This window comes from Stenella coeruleoalba, assembly GCF_951394435.1.
Source record: "Stenella coeruleoalba genome assembly, chromosome: 21".
Classification (NCBI taxonomy): domain Eukaryota; kingdom Metazoa; phylum Chordata; class Mammalia; order Artiodactyla; family Delphinidae; genus Stenella; species Stenella coeruleoalba.
In genome coordinates this window covers 22,203,223-22,216,816 of record NC_137167.1, presented here as the reverse complement: position 1 = coordinate 22,216,816, position 13,594 = coordinate 22,203,223, and the positions used below count along the sequence as shown (strand labels likewise).

The following is a 13,594-nucleotide window of genomic DNA, read 5'->3' as shown; positions in this document are numbered from 1 at the left end:
AGAAAGTGAATGGCCCTTTCTACGAAATAATTTTCCTTTTCATTAGAAAAAAAAGTTTGTAATTTGCAGATGTACTGAGGTGTCTCATGCCCAGCTACATGAGGGACACATGTCTGTGTGCATATATGTGTGCATGTGTAAGTGCTTAGATATATAGTGTGTGTGTCTGTCATTATCCATGTCTGTGTCAATATGTATGTTCATACCTGAAACTATGTCTATGTACAGTCTTGAATAGGTCTCATAACTCTAGTTATGAGAATTTCTAGTACTAGAAATTATCTCTATTTAACAGTTAAGGAAACTGAGTCTCAAAGTGGGATGTAATTTTTCAGAAGAGTAAAAATTGGAGCCCTGGTATGTCTGGGAGGGCTCCCTCCTATATAAATTTGTAAGTATCATTGATTCTGAAGCCCGTATTTACAACTTCTGGTCTTGTAACTAAATGTGCGTTTCTATTTTAGGAGTTTGACAAAGCCAATGCACAGAAAGTACAGCAGTTATTCTGGGAGGTCGAGGAAATGTTATTTGAAGGGAAAGTAAGCCCTCACACCCAGAATCTACAGGCTGAATGCAGTGAGTGGGCAAGAAGGTCCCTCCATCTGAGGTAAGGGGATTGTTCATAGTAATTCTCCAGAATGTGTTTGGGAACCGCTCACTCTTGACCTGTTCAATAAGTTGGGTATATTTTGAGTAAAAGCACTTGTCAAAATATGTATCTGGAACACATGTCCTTTACTGAGAAATCACGCCTTTGCAATGGTGTCTGTGGAAATCTGGAGACATTGCGATACTCAAGTGCATTTTAATTTGTGAGAAGCAAATGTAGCTCATCCCCAGAAAGGCACTGCATGCGTCACAAATGCGAGAATGGAAGAAGGGCAGGAGTTATCCTTTACCTTCACACTCACTAGTCTGTGAGCAACATGTATCTGCCCTTGAGAGCAGTGCACAGGGCGGGGTTGGGCAGGGGAGGTGAACAGAGTGATTATTTGCTGAGTGATTGGATAGGTGAATCTGACCATCTCACCAAGATTCCTTATGTAGGAAGGATCATCTATTTTTTTTATATCAAAGATGAAAGATGTAGATGAGTAAAAAGGGAAGATGTTCTTCCTTCAGTTACTCAGCCAAACCTACTTAGAGGGAAAAAAAATAATCCACGTCAGTTATCTGAAGTTCCTCTATATTATATCTGGGGAGAATAAATTAGAACACTTGTACAAATGTTGATAGGTTTTCTGGTTACCTCAACTAAGTAACTTTTTAAAAATCTTGACTAAATAGGTTTTTATTTTTCCTCTCCAGTCCTTTGTAAGCCCCTGCCTTAGTGTGCACTAGATATTAATGATGGATACGGACTTTTCTAGGCATCATGGTGCACTTGCCTGAAATCCAGGAGCTCAGATCTGTTTCTTTCAGTGTTGTCTTACATAAGATAAAAATGAAGGAGGAGAGGGTAGAAAAAAGAAAAGATGACAAGGACTGTAAGCCTAGTGTATATATTTACATATTTTTCTGCATTATGTATATATCAGTTAACATTTGTAGAGAGCTTCTGTGTGCCCAGCATTACCCTAGTTGTCTGAATCTGGTTACATTATCTATCAGCTACTCGTTAGTCCTACAAGGGCACTATTATTCTACTTTGCATACAAAATCGAACTGATGAAATCAGTGGCTCAGGGAGCCTGAAAACTTTGCCTCAGTTCCCTTCATCAATGGCAAGAACTGTCTGTCCTCTTCCCTCAAAGCCTGTGGTTTTCCTGTGATCCCGTTACACTGCTCATGTACTAATATCTACCTTATCACTTCATACACGCTCCTTCAAAATACTATAGGGAAGTCCATTACCCAACTTTTAAAATTGCAAAACATCTTTCCCTTTCCAATCAAAAATATTAGTTTCCTTTTTTTTCACTTGCAGAGTATTAGGAAGACAGCTTGTCCTGCCCACTGATGAAGGGGTCCAGCATTTTCAGGGCAGCAAACCTGCTTCTGCCGTCCACAGACCCTTCTCTGACGACTGTGAACCCAGCAGCAACATCAGAGAGTATGTTGCTAGAAGTTACTTTTGAAAAGTATTTTAAATTGCATTTTAGTTATACTTTTTCATGTCTATCTGAGCCATGAGCCTTGGCTCCAACAATTTGGAAGATTGTTGATTTCAATGAAGGGCAGGTACAGAGCATTTTTTTTTTTTTACCCAAGATGCTTCTGATTTGCAGTTGATGATGGTGATGGTATGTGTGTGTGTAATACAAATATCAAGGGAGTTAACTTTTAAACTGTTTCAAAGACTCTGAAAGGCAGCCTAGATGCAAAATCAAAAACTGCTTTATTGTGATGGATCCTAAGCCACAGGGCAGTAACAGAATAAATAAAGCTCTATTCGTTTTCTTTTGCTCACTAACAGATTTTGGTAAATCCCTCTATGCCATTCACACATATTCGGGACTGTGCCATGATATCCCTTCATTACAGCAAAGAGGATACAAGCTTGTAGAATAATTTAGACTTTTAAGAAGCCCTTAAAAATTTGAATGATGTCTGAGCCAAAATGTTGCTTTTAAGTGTATGACTTTTGTCAAATGTAATATTTAGTGATTTTTAAAATTTGGGACTCTGTGGCTTTATGGATAATTTAAAGACCCACCACGATCATGTAGACATTGTATTGTTGACGTTCTGCAAACCCTCACGGAGAATCTGATTTTCCCCATAGGCTGTGCATCTCTGGCTCTCAAATAGTCCCGGCGGCACTCTCAGCCCTCACCCTGCCTGGTCCTGTTGGCACAGGGATTGCGGACCTCACGGCATGTTCATCCCTGGAAGAAGAGGTTTATGATGTGGATGGGAAGATTGAAGAGTATTTCGCTTTTGACAGAAAAGAAGAGTAAATAGAATTTTATTTGATATTGACTTAGTACAATAATATTTATTGGGCATGTATTTTGATTATATGCTCATTTAGTGTTTTGTGCATTTTTCACTTATCCAAAAGATTTTCCATCCTTTTGAGAGTAACGTGCTCCCCAAAGCTTTTAGATTCCTGGCAGGATGTAGATATGCTAGAGCAGCGTTTCCCTTTCTTACTGACAACGTGGCTCAGACAGAAAACAAGAATCGTGTTCAGCATGTTGTAGAAAGTGGAAAGGCAACTAGCGGCCTTTGTCCCCCGGGGCTCCAGGTGCCCTATACCTGGCCACCCATGGGGGCAAAGGGGAAAGTCCAGTCTTTGCACTAAATGCCTATTTGGTTCTTAGACAAAAGCTATCAGTATTGCATAATAAACATTTGCCTCCTGATTGAAAGCTGATACATTAAAAAATAGCAAAGTGCTGTTTAAAAAAGAATGTTGGGTTTATTTATATATGTACGATGTATATATATGCGTGCATGTTGGATAGATAGACAGGTGGCATTATTTGAACTTCAACCTTTGATACTTTAGCGATGAAAATGGGTTTTGTCCTTAGTGACGAGGACTGTCTTGAACAAAACCCAGCTCAGCACCACAGGACGTGGCATAAGCACGGACTTCCTCCTGTTTCCCCACATGACTGTGTCAGAGACGCGGTGGCTGCAGAAGTGTTTGATCACATCTGGACAGCTGTGGTGGAAATACTGGAAAAGCTGACTAGAAAAAACTGGGAAGTTACACTCACAGGTACTTAATTTGTACTTAATAAGTTGACCTAATGAAAAGAAAAAATAATTCCTGTTCCTCAGCTTTCTGCCCCACGAGTTTGGCCAAATCTAGGACCTGACTGGGGTGAGAAGGGAAGTTGGGTTTTCTGCCTTTATTCACAAGTGAGCTTTAATCACTTCATAAAGGACATTCTCGTTTTTTGAGCTATAAAAATGAGGTAGAGGCATTCCCGAAAAAAACACAGAAATACACAAGAAAGAAGCTACAAGTCACTTTTTAAATTCTGGCTTAAAAAAATTACCTAACTGGGGCTTCCCTGGTGACGCAGTGGTTGAGAGTCCGCCTGCCGATGCAGGGGACACAGGTTCGTGCCCCGGCCCGGGAAGATCCCACATGCCGTGGAGTGGCTGGGCCCGTGCGCCATGGCTGCTAAGCCTGCGCATCTGGAGCCTGTGCTCCGCAACGGGAGAGGCCACAACAGTGAGAGGCCCGCGTACCGCAAAAAAAAAAAAAAAAAAAAAAAAAAAATTACCTAACTAATCTCTAATAATGGGATATTGTTTTTTAACTATAGATGACATTATTTATAAAATAAAATGTAAACAAAGCTAATTTATTAATCACTTCATTTACCTGTATAAAATGTTCTCTAAACTACTTGAAACTGAGCAGAAACAAATTATGGAAATTTCAGTGGTGGACAGTAGTGACTAGTGTTAACCAATTTGTATAATAGGGAAATAATCATTAAATATTAATAATTAAATTTTACTTAATTAAATTTACTTAATTAAATGTTACTTCTTCCAATCAAGGGGATTAATTGGGATATTATAAAGTACCAGGAATCCTCCTTGCCCCAGTGTATAATCCCGATTTTTCTATGTACCACTGCAATGACAGTCATTTCATTAGATGCTCTTGGAAAGTGTGAGCCCATTGCTCTGTGGGGTCTGTCCTCTCTATAGGAAGGTTCAGCAGCCACAGCAGACTCATGGTATCTCAAGAACAGATATTCTCTTTGAACAGGGGATTTTAAGTACATGTATTTGATAGTATTTTTCTTAATAATATTGATTTTTCCTTGGCACAGAAGGAAAAAAACAGAAAGAAAAATCAAAAGTAGCTGAGAATAAATCTCCACCTATGGTCGTTTCCTGTATTAATGCTGATGTGTCCAGTGTTCCCCCGTCCAGAAGTTCTGAAACTCGAAGTGTATCCCTGGCTTCTCATCTTAACCCACCTCAGGTAGATGCTTTTCCACTCTCTCTTTCCTTCAATCTTTATATCTCTGGCCTCAGTTTGTCAAGAGTGCCATTCTATTAAATTCTGTTATCAAGATATTTGGGTCTGTTGGCCAATAAGACTAAAATTTAAAAATAATTATTTCATGGGGTTGAATAGAATCACCAGATTCTTTGATAGAGTAGGGACACTCAGATTTGAGACTTTCCACCTGCTTTGAACTGTAGAGCTGTTTCCATATTTTTCAAGAAAAAAAATGCTTTCCCCCAATCGTTCTAACCAATTTGAAGGTTACAGATGTTCTCCTGTCCTCCCACGAAAGTGATAAAAGACTCAATCAATGAGTATACGTTGGGTTCATTCAACATTAATTGAGTTTGTATTAAGTGAACTGTTTAGGTGTTTTAAGGAGATGTAGAGATGAACACAGCATATTCCCTGACCTAGTAAAGTGAAGAGTATGATACAGGTCAGATGCAAAGTCTTCTGTGAGCGTTGTGCAAAAGAGTTGTAGGAGAAGCAGGGAGAAAATGATTTATTCTGCCTGGAGTGAGGCTTTATCTTTTTTGGTTGGAGGTGAAATTTGAACAGAAACATGAAGAAATGGGTAGGCTTTCCTGGATAGGAATTCTGAGTGGGTCAGTTCAGACCCACATGGAGGAGTGAGGGAGAGGAACAGTGATTGGACTGAGGCTTAGAGGATGAGATACTGGGACAAGCAGAGTCACTGTGGCAAGACCAGGGCGTTTGGAATCAAGAGACCTATGAGGGGAATTATCTTGGACATGTTGTTTAACTTGTCTAAACTTCAGTTTCTTTATCTATAGAACGAGGGTAACAATATGTTGTGAAACGGATTGTTGTGAGGATAAAGCCATATAAACATGTGAGAGCTCCTAACACAGGTATATGCTGGGAGCTCAGTAAATTCTTCTTGAATTGTGTCCCTATTCAAAGATCTAGTGGAGGGGCTTCCTTGGTGGCGCAGTGGTTAAGAACCCGCCTGCCAATGCAGGGGACACGGGTTCGAGCCCTGGTCCGGGAGGATCCCACACACCATGGAGCAACTAAGCCCATGCGCCACAACTACTGAGCCTGTGCTCTAGAGCTCGTGAGCTACAACTACTGAGCCTGTGAGCCACAACTACTGAAGCCCGTGCTCCTAGAGCCTGTGCTCCGCAACAAGAGAAGCCACCACAATGGGAAGGCCATGCACCACAACGAAGAGTAGCCCCCCTCACTGCAACTAGAGAAAGCCCATGTGCAGCAACGAATACCCAACGCAGGCAAACATAAAATAAATAAATAAAATAATTAAAAAGAAAAAAAATGATCTTGTGGAAGGTGAGGCTGGAAAGGATGAGCTTGCTTATGGGAGCCCTTCAGGAGTGCTAAGGAGTTTGGACTTTATGTTTGCACAGCCCGTCTGCTGTGGGGAAGCAGAAAAAAGATAAGACAGGATTCCTGGTCCGTACAAGTTAGTTGGAGGGAGTCAAGCCATACCAAACAATACTACACACACACACACAATACTACACACACACACACACACACACACACACACACACACACACACACACACACACACACACACACACACACACAAGATATGTTTAGAGTGGATGAGAGTTTGAGCTTTGGATATAGACTACAACTTTGGAGTCCAATGTCACAAGCTATTGACTCTGTGATCTTGAATCTGCCCCTTTCTTTCAAAGCCTGTTCCATTATCTACGGGATCTATGAAATAGGAAGCCATGAGAATTAAAGGAGATAAGACATTTAGTACAGTGTGTGGCACAGAGCAGACTGTTAGCTTTGATTATTATAATCAGATGCTAATTATAGATCATATCATATTTTATTGTATTATAATTAGATGTCTTTTAGCTCATTAATGCTGTGGGGCTCAGAGGGAAAGTAGCATACCCTCACAAAGTAGAGTAATACGTGAACTAAATCCTAAATGACAGGCAAGATTTATTAAGCTGAAAAAGAAAAGGGAGGATGACAAGGCAGAGACAAAAATATGCACCCAGCATAGGAGCAATAGGGCCCAAGGTTCACGGAGCAGTGGATTGAAACAGAAATATCTCATAGGGTTGTTTTACCCTCTAGTTTAAGGGCTTACAGTTAGTCTTTGTTCGTGCTGTTCAAAAGAAACTTTTGGAATTGCTACCAGTTTAATGAACTTTTTGGTCTCTTTAAACTGCTCTGACAGGCTCAACAGTATTGCTCACTTTTCATATTGAAGTATGAATCACATAAAGGAACAGCTGATGACAACCTAGAAGAGAACATTTAACTATCAGGCAATATAAATACACTTGAAAAATACGGAGATTTTAAAACCTAAGGATTTATTTTAACAGATATTTTGTTGTGTTTACAGTTTTTTATAGTTTTTTAAAATGCTTTTTACGGCTATTTTGTTGTTTGCATTTGGATAAAAGTTAAAAGAAAGTGAATGGGCAACAAAGTTTAAAGTAAAAGTAAAGTACTAGTAGAGTTTATTTTGAAATAGTCAAAGCATTTTAGTGATAATCACAATAGGTCTTACTTTATTCCTCTAACATTTACTTTTATATATATTCAATATGAGGAAAATGTGATTGGGGTGCCACATTTTTCTTGAACTATAATTCTAGTTTGCCTGAAGCTATGTATTTTTTTAAATCCTGTTTGCCTGAAGCTATATATTATTTTAAATCCTAGTTGGTCATATTATGGGATGGAATAGGAAATTAATAATTACTTAGCCCTGACTTCATGCTTTCACCAAGGTTATTGAATTGAATTCTCCTAATAACTCTATGAAGTAGGAATCATTATCCCCCAGAGTAAAGATTAGGAAGTTAAAAATCATTCCAAGATGACCAAGCAGGGGGCATTAAGAACTGGGATTCAAATGCAAGCCTGTCAGACTCTGGTCTCAGGTTTTCCCAGGCTCTGGAGCTGGTCCGGGAAGCTCACTGGGGTGAGCTGTGAAGGGTTGGGTCGGAGGAGAGGTGCCAGACAAGCTGACCAGTGGGAGCTGGGACACCTTTTCTTTGCTTCTCCAGACTCTCTGTCCACCCTTTTCACTCTGGTGAAGGTGAACACACAGCAAATGAACAGAGGGCTCCCTGCCCTGCAGCTTTTGGGAGCCAGAGCACGGAGGAGAACGAGGCCTGGCTTGTTTCCTCCTGGCCCTTCTACCAGGTCACAGTGGGTTGGTGGCATTTCTCCATCAGCTACCCGGTCCAGATTCCAGAAGCCTCTCCCTCACTTCTTGCTGCTCCGAGCCTAGGTGTGGTAATGTGTCCCTACTGTTAACAAGCCTTGGGGAATTGCTCATTCCTTATTCATTTCTCTTCACACGTCTTTAGAAAGTATGGTCCCTTTATTAAATGCACCTCAAGTTAGCCAGTTTGAGGCTGCCCTTTGTTTCCTGTGGGCTCCTGACAGGCATCCGTAATTGCAATGGCTCTGGGTGCTGTTTAATTTTTATTCTGTTCACTTTCCTCAGATTCATCGCTTCTCCAATAATTTTTATAGTGACTTGAATGGTGTGATGACAATTCAAGCAAAACCACTTCAGCAGAGACCTACTTATTTTGCAGATAGAACACAGTACGTATAAAAAATAATCACCCAGCCTCTTTCCTGCGCTGGACACACTCGACCACTAAAGACCACTGAGGACGAGATGATAAGAATTGCATTTAATCCCATGCTCCAGGTGTGTCTGAGCACATAACAGCCAATGCGTAAGAATGAAAACAGCCTGTTCTAATGACAACCACAGAACAATTCCTGTTAGGTTGGGGCCGATAAGAAAAGGGGACTGTAGCTGTGAATTCTTAATCTTGTGGGCTATACGGTTTGATTACAAACAGTGAGAGACTTAAAACAATGAGATCTCTTCCCCCTGTCGATGATCCTTCACTGAAATTAAAATTGAACTGGAAATGCTGGTCTGTCCATTCATTCAACAAATAGGACTAAATTCTACATGCCAGGCTGTGTTCTAGACAAAGCCTAGTAATGAGCAAATGCATAGAGCTTACGTGTGAGTAATGAACTTGACTTCCCTCCCCCAGGAGTGAGCAAGAGGACAGATCACTGGGTTCAGGGGCCGGTGCTCTTGCCTCGGCCCAGCACCGTCTGGCAAGGATCTTGGAGGCTCGCAGACTACAGACTTCTGCAAAGAAAACACCGGCATACAGGAGGCTGCCTTCTCTTACCTCAGAATCACAGAGAATAAAAATCCCCAGCGTGTACACTGATGAAGTTCTTAGGGGAACGAAACTGTAAGTCTTGTTTCTCTGGTGGTAAAACAAAGGTCACGGAGGACAGAGATGCTTGTCAATTAGGGTTTATGGTTTATTCTGGACAAAGCATCCCCTGTCAAATCTTACGTGGACAGTTTTCTAAGTAGCTCATTATTTGGATATTTAACATGAATTTGTTCCAGTAGTATACTTACTACTAGATACTAGCTATTAGCTAGATACTAGAATATAAAGTCAGGCCGTGTACCTACAGCACAGGCAGCTAAGCGCAATGAAACTCCTGATGGAGAGGGTCTTAGATGGGCTTCAATGGCTGAATCTGTAAAACTAATCATTAGCTAATGCTTTTATATATACACAATTAATACTTTCATTGTGAGGTGTAAAAACTGATGTACATAAGATGCGGTTAAAATAAAAGGGACATATACCCATTAGTTTTTATTTATCTTGAAGGGCGAGTTTCATTCTGTGTAGGGAATTTCAGAAAATCTTTTGACCTTAGGAATCAACATCAAATCATTACCTTATTAGAAAGGAATTTGTCTCTTCCTTTATTGTAGAATTACGAAGGAGCTTTCCAGTTTTCTCACTCACTCAAGTGTGAGGCAATACTTGTGTTAACAACAGCCAGTGTTTGTTGACTGCTTTCATGTTCCCAGCACTAGCTAAATGAATCACATTTATCTTATTTGTGACCTACCACAAACCTTTGAGTTGGTACTCACATTATCCCAAATCTAAGATGAGGAAACAGAGGCTGAAAGGAGTCGAATAACTGGCCAAAGATCACTCCCCCACAGTGCTGCCTGGCTTTGGAGACCAGCCCCTGGACCACCGGGCCACCAGGCTTCCTGCAGCACGGGAGGGAGTTATTACAGGGACCGCATCTAGGTCCCCCTGCGGGGGGGATGTGTAAGCAGCTGCCAGTGCTTAACGAGTGACTAGACTCCTTCGAGATGCACTCCACAGCACCCTTTACAGCTTTATGATAAGTCAGCGTTTCTTTCACTAGTCGGAAGTGCTCTTTCCAGCTTTATTGAGTCTGCTCTGTTAATTCTTTCAAGATCTCACTCCCTCCTCCATGTCACTTTGGGCACCTGGGACCCTCTTCGTCATCCTCTGCCGTGTCAACAGCACATTACTGGCTCTTTCCTCTTCCTCCCAGCCCACCCAGCCTCCACTGTCAGGCTTTCATCAAAAACCTTTTCTATTTTTTACTGAAATAAATTCAGACACCTCCAACTGTACATTCCCTTCCTGTTTTGTCCTGGCCTCTCCCTATTTGTAGATCCATGTCTTTCAACATTTTTAAAATTATTGCCATGCTAAAAAGCCCTTTTAGCGTATCTTTTCTAATTCCTCCCCCACCTGTGAAAGTTTAATATAGTGTAGAGTTTTGTACTTTTTTTTTTTTTTTTGTGGTACATGGACCTGTCACTGTTGTGGCCTCTCCCGTTGCAGAGCAACACGCTCCAGATGCGCAGGCTCAGTGGCCATGGCTCACGGGCCTAGCCACTCCACGGCATGTGGGATCTTCCTGGACTGGGGCACGAACCCGTGTCCCCTGCATTGGCAGGCAGATTCTCAACCACTGCACCACCAGGGAAGCCCTATCAGACATTTTTGAAAGCATGATTTTAATGACTAAAATATAATTATGTGGGTATATAATAATTTACTGTGTTGCCCTATTACTGAAAATTTTCATTTCTTCTATATTTTCACTATTATATTATACAATGAACGCTATCTTACATAAATTTTAGTAAGGATGTCTTTAAACTCTTTCCTGGTGGTAAGTTCTAGAAGTAAAGCTACCAGGTCAAAGGTTATGGATATTTTTAAGGCTCTTGAAATATTTTTCCAAAGTTCTTCTAAGAATGGTTCTACCAATTTATAGACCCACTAGCAATCCACAAGCCTATTTCCTTGCAGCCTGTAAGCTTTAGTTAGTATGTATATTTTAAAACTTGATGAATCAAAAATTGTCATATTTTAATTTTCATGAATTTATTATTAATAAATAAATGAATTAGAATCTGTTTCTAGAATATCCATCTCTATTGTGCACAAATTAGACAATTTAATTTTTCAGTGTTAATATGTGGTAGGGAAGGTCTTTTATCATCATTACTCTTCCTTTGTTGAACTTACTCACCCATGTTGACAAATAAATTTTACAATCTGGTTGTCAAATTTAAAAAAAAAGTATCACATTGGACCTCATAGCATTAAATCTATTAAAAATGTAGGAATAACTGACACGTAGTTTTCCCATCAGAGAACATATTCTGCCTTTTATGGCCTCACATAAAGTTCTGTGGTTTTCCTCATCTAGGCCCTGCACATTGAGAATTAATTTTATCCTTCATGGATTGCTCTATTCCCTAAATTTCTACAGTGCCTGTATTCAGAACCAGACACCGTAGCACTATATTATATCAACTGCATTGCATTGTAATCTAATGACTTGATTTGTTTTCAGTACTTTGTAATCTTCTTAAGGAGAGAAACTAGATATTCAAAAACTTCCGTGTTCTGCGCAGGGGCTAGCACAGCTGAGCACTCAGTAAATACAGGCTCACAGTCCTCACTAAACACAGAGGTGACTGGGGCTGGGACTCAGTCCCCTGCCCATCTTGTAGAAACTCAGCTCATCCTACTTGGCGTTTCCTTTGGGAGGCAGGTTGTGATTAATAGCTTCGCGGTAAGGTCTGTTTGTCTCTGTACCTGGGTGCTCAGGTCATGTTGTTGTGTTTACAGGCAAACTGGCGTGGACCGCACGGCCTCCCCACCAGTTCAGACCTCAAGGAGCAGGTTGCCACCAATAGGCTCAGAGACTGGGGAGCAGAATATGGCAGTTCCCGGATGGCGTCCTGTTTCTGTAAGACAGATTTCTTAATATTTAAGTGCACCATTTACATTGTTTGTTGGAAAACAAACAAACATAATTTGGACACTTCCACATGAACACAGTAGCATAAAATGTCTCCATGATCTGTTTCTTGAAAGTAACTGGCTTTTGAGAATTTATAGGAGGTGGGAGGATTAATTCAATATTTTGTGAAATAAAAACACGGCCCGAACTAAATCAGAAAGTCCAGGTGTCAAGGCCATATCTGATGGTCAGGATGGTGTAGCGAAGAAAATAGCATGAAGATTACGTCAGGGGACAGGCTGATCTGTGTTTGAATCCTGCCACACAAACTCTTCATATGATTTGCTTCCAATTAGTCTCCCTGAGCCTTAATTTTCTCACTTATAAAAGGGCAATAATGATTCCTACCTCAAAGAATTGTTATAAGGATTAAATGAATTTATAGATGTTAAATAATGCCTGGCATAGATTAAGAACACAGTAACATACCCTGCCATTTTTCCCAGCTCCCATTTTTACAGTTAATCTTTGCCATGTTCACTGGAATGTAGGCATAATGTCTTCTTCACCCAAGCTCAACTGAGCCAAGCGACCACAGAAAGTCTGGGGAAGGGTATGCTGCTGGTAGAAAGCCTAACCAGGTTTCCCCCAGATTTATAATGACTGCTCACTTCACTCCAATACAAGTAACTTGTGTCTATTTTATAAAACACAGAAGACCCCCAAGTGTGAGAACATAAAGCCTAGGGAGAGAAAAACCAGCTGAGGCAGGGCTTTCTCTCGCATTCCTTTGCCTCCCTGAATATAACAGTAAAACTCATTCTCAGAAGGCAAGAGTTGCAAAGCTTTAATATTTAACTTTAGAATATTGTGGCTTAGAGTGGAATCCTAAAAGCAGTCAAATATCACATTTAAAAAAAGTCAGATGCTTCACAAATGCAGAAGAACATTTCTATCATAGTTTAATATTAAGAATTTTATGCAGTTAAGGTTTTTAATCCATATTTACTTATTAAGGCCCTACCACTTTACCAGGTTAAAAACTACAATTACATAATTAAATTGATAGGTGTGTTTAGTGGACCTTATACTTAGCAATATCTAAATAAAAATTTTCAAATAAGCGAGTGAATGAATGATAAACGAGGGACTGATTGAAGCATATATAGATTTTCTTTTGTCTTTTTAATGATTGCATTTATTTTAAACAAGAGCATATCATCCTTCATTTAGCTCAGAGGAAGGCATCCACAAAAACATGTGTTGAGCACAGTACCTGTCCGTGTAGAAAGATCACCCCTTCAAGAAAGATCTCTGGCCACGGAACAGTTTTCAAGCCCAGCACATCCCATACATTTTGGGTCGGTTCTCTGTTAACCATAACTTTTGTTTTTAAAAATATTTGAAACGATAAAACTCATCCCTCATTTTATTTTTCTTCTAACAGTCAGATACACCCCGAAAAGGTTCATTGACACTGAGGGAATTTGCTGGTCACACATGGACAGGTCAAGGTTTTTTGACAGGTCGGTGTTCTCCATA

The 13,594-nt window shown here is 40.3% G+C and overlaps 1 protein-coding gene across 2 annotated transcripts in view; it reads left to right on the top strand.

Moving 5' to 3' along the window:
- FAM149A (family with sequence similarity 149 member A) overlaps positions 1-13,594 on the top strand; it is a gene marked incomplete at its 5' end in the record, with an annotated part of 29,220 nt that overhangs the window by 12,705 nt on the left and 2,921 nt on the right. Inside the window, 9 exons of one of the 2 annotated variants that reach the window (XM_079909148.1) lie at positions 465-607; positions 1,928-2,053; positions 2,726-2,896; positions 3,480-3,670; positions 4,746-4,900; positions 8,406-8,509; positions 8,980-9,189; positions 11,938-12,058; positions 13,500-13,578. In XM_079909148.1, the coding sequence (XP_079765274.1) occupies positions 465-607; positions 1,928-2,053; positions 2,726-2,896; positions 3,480-3,670; positions 4,746-4,900; positions 8,406-8,509; positions 8,980-9,189; positions 11,938-12,058; positions 13,500-13,578 (1,300 nt within the window). The remainder of the gene's footprint in view (positions 1-464; positions 608-1,927; positions 2,054-2,725; positions 2,897-3,479; positions 3,671-4,745; positions 4,901-8,405; positions 8,510-8,979; positions 9,190-11,937; positions 12,059-13,499; positions 13,579-13,594) is intronic. The other variant, XM_079909149.1, reaches the window with a different exon arrangement.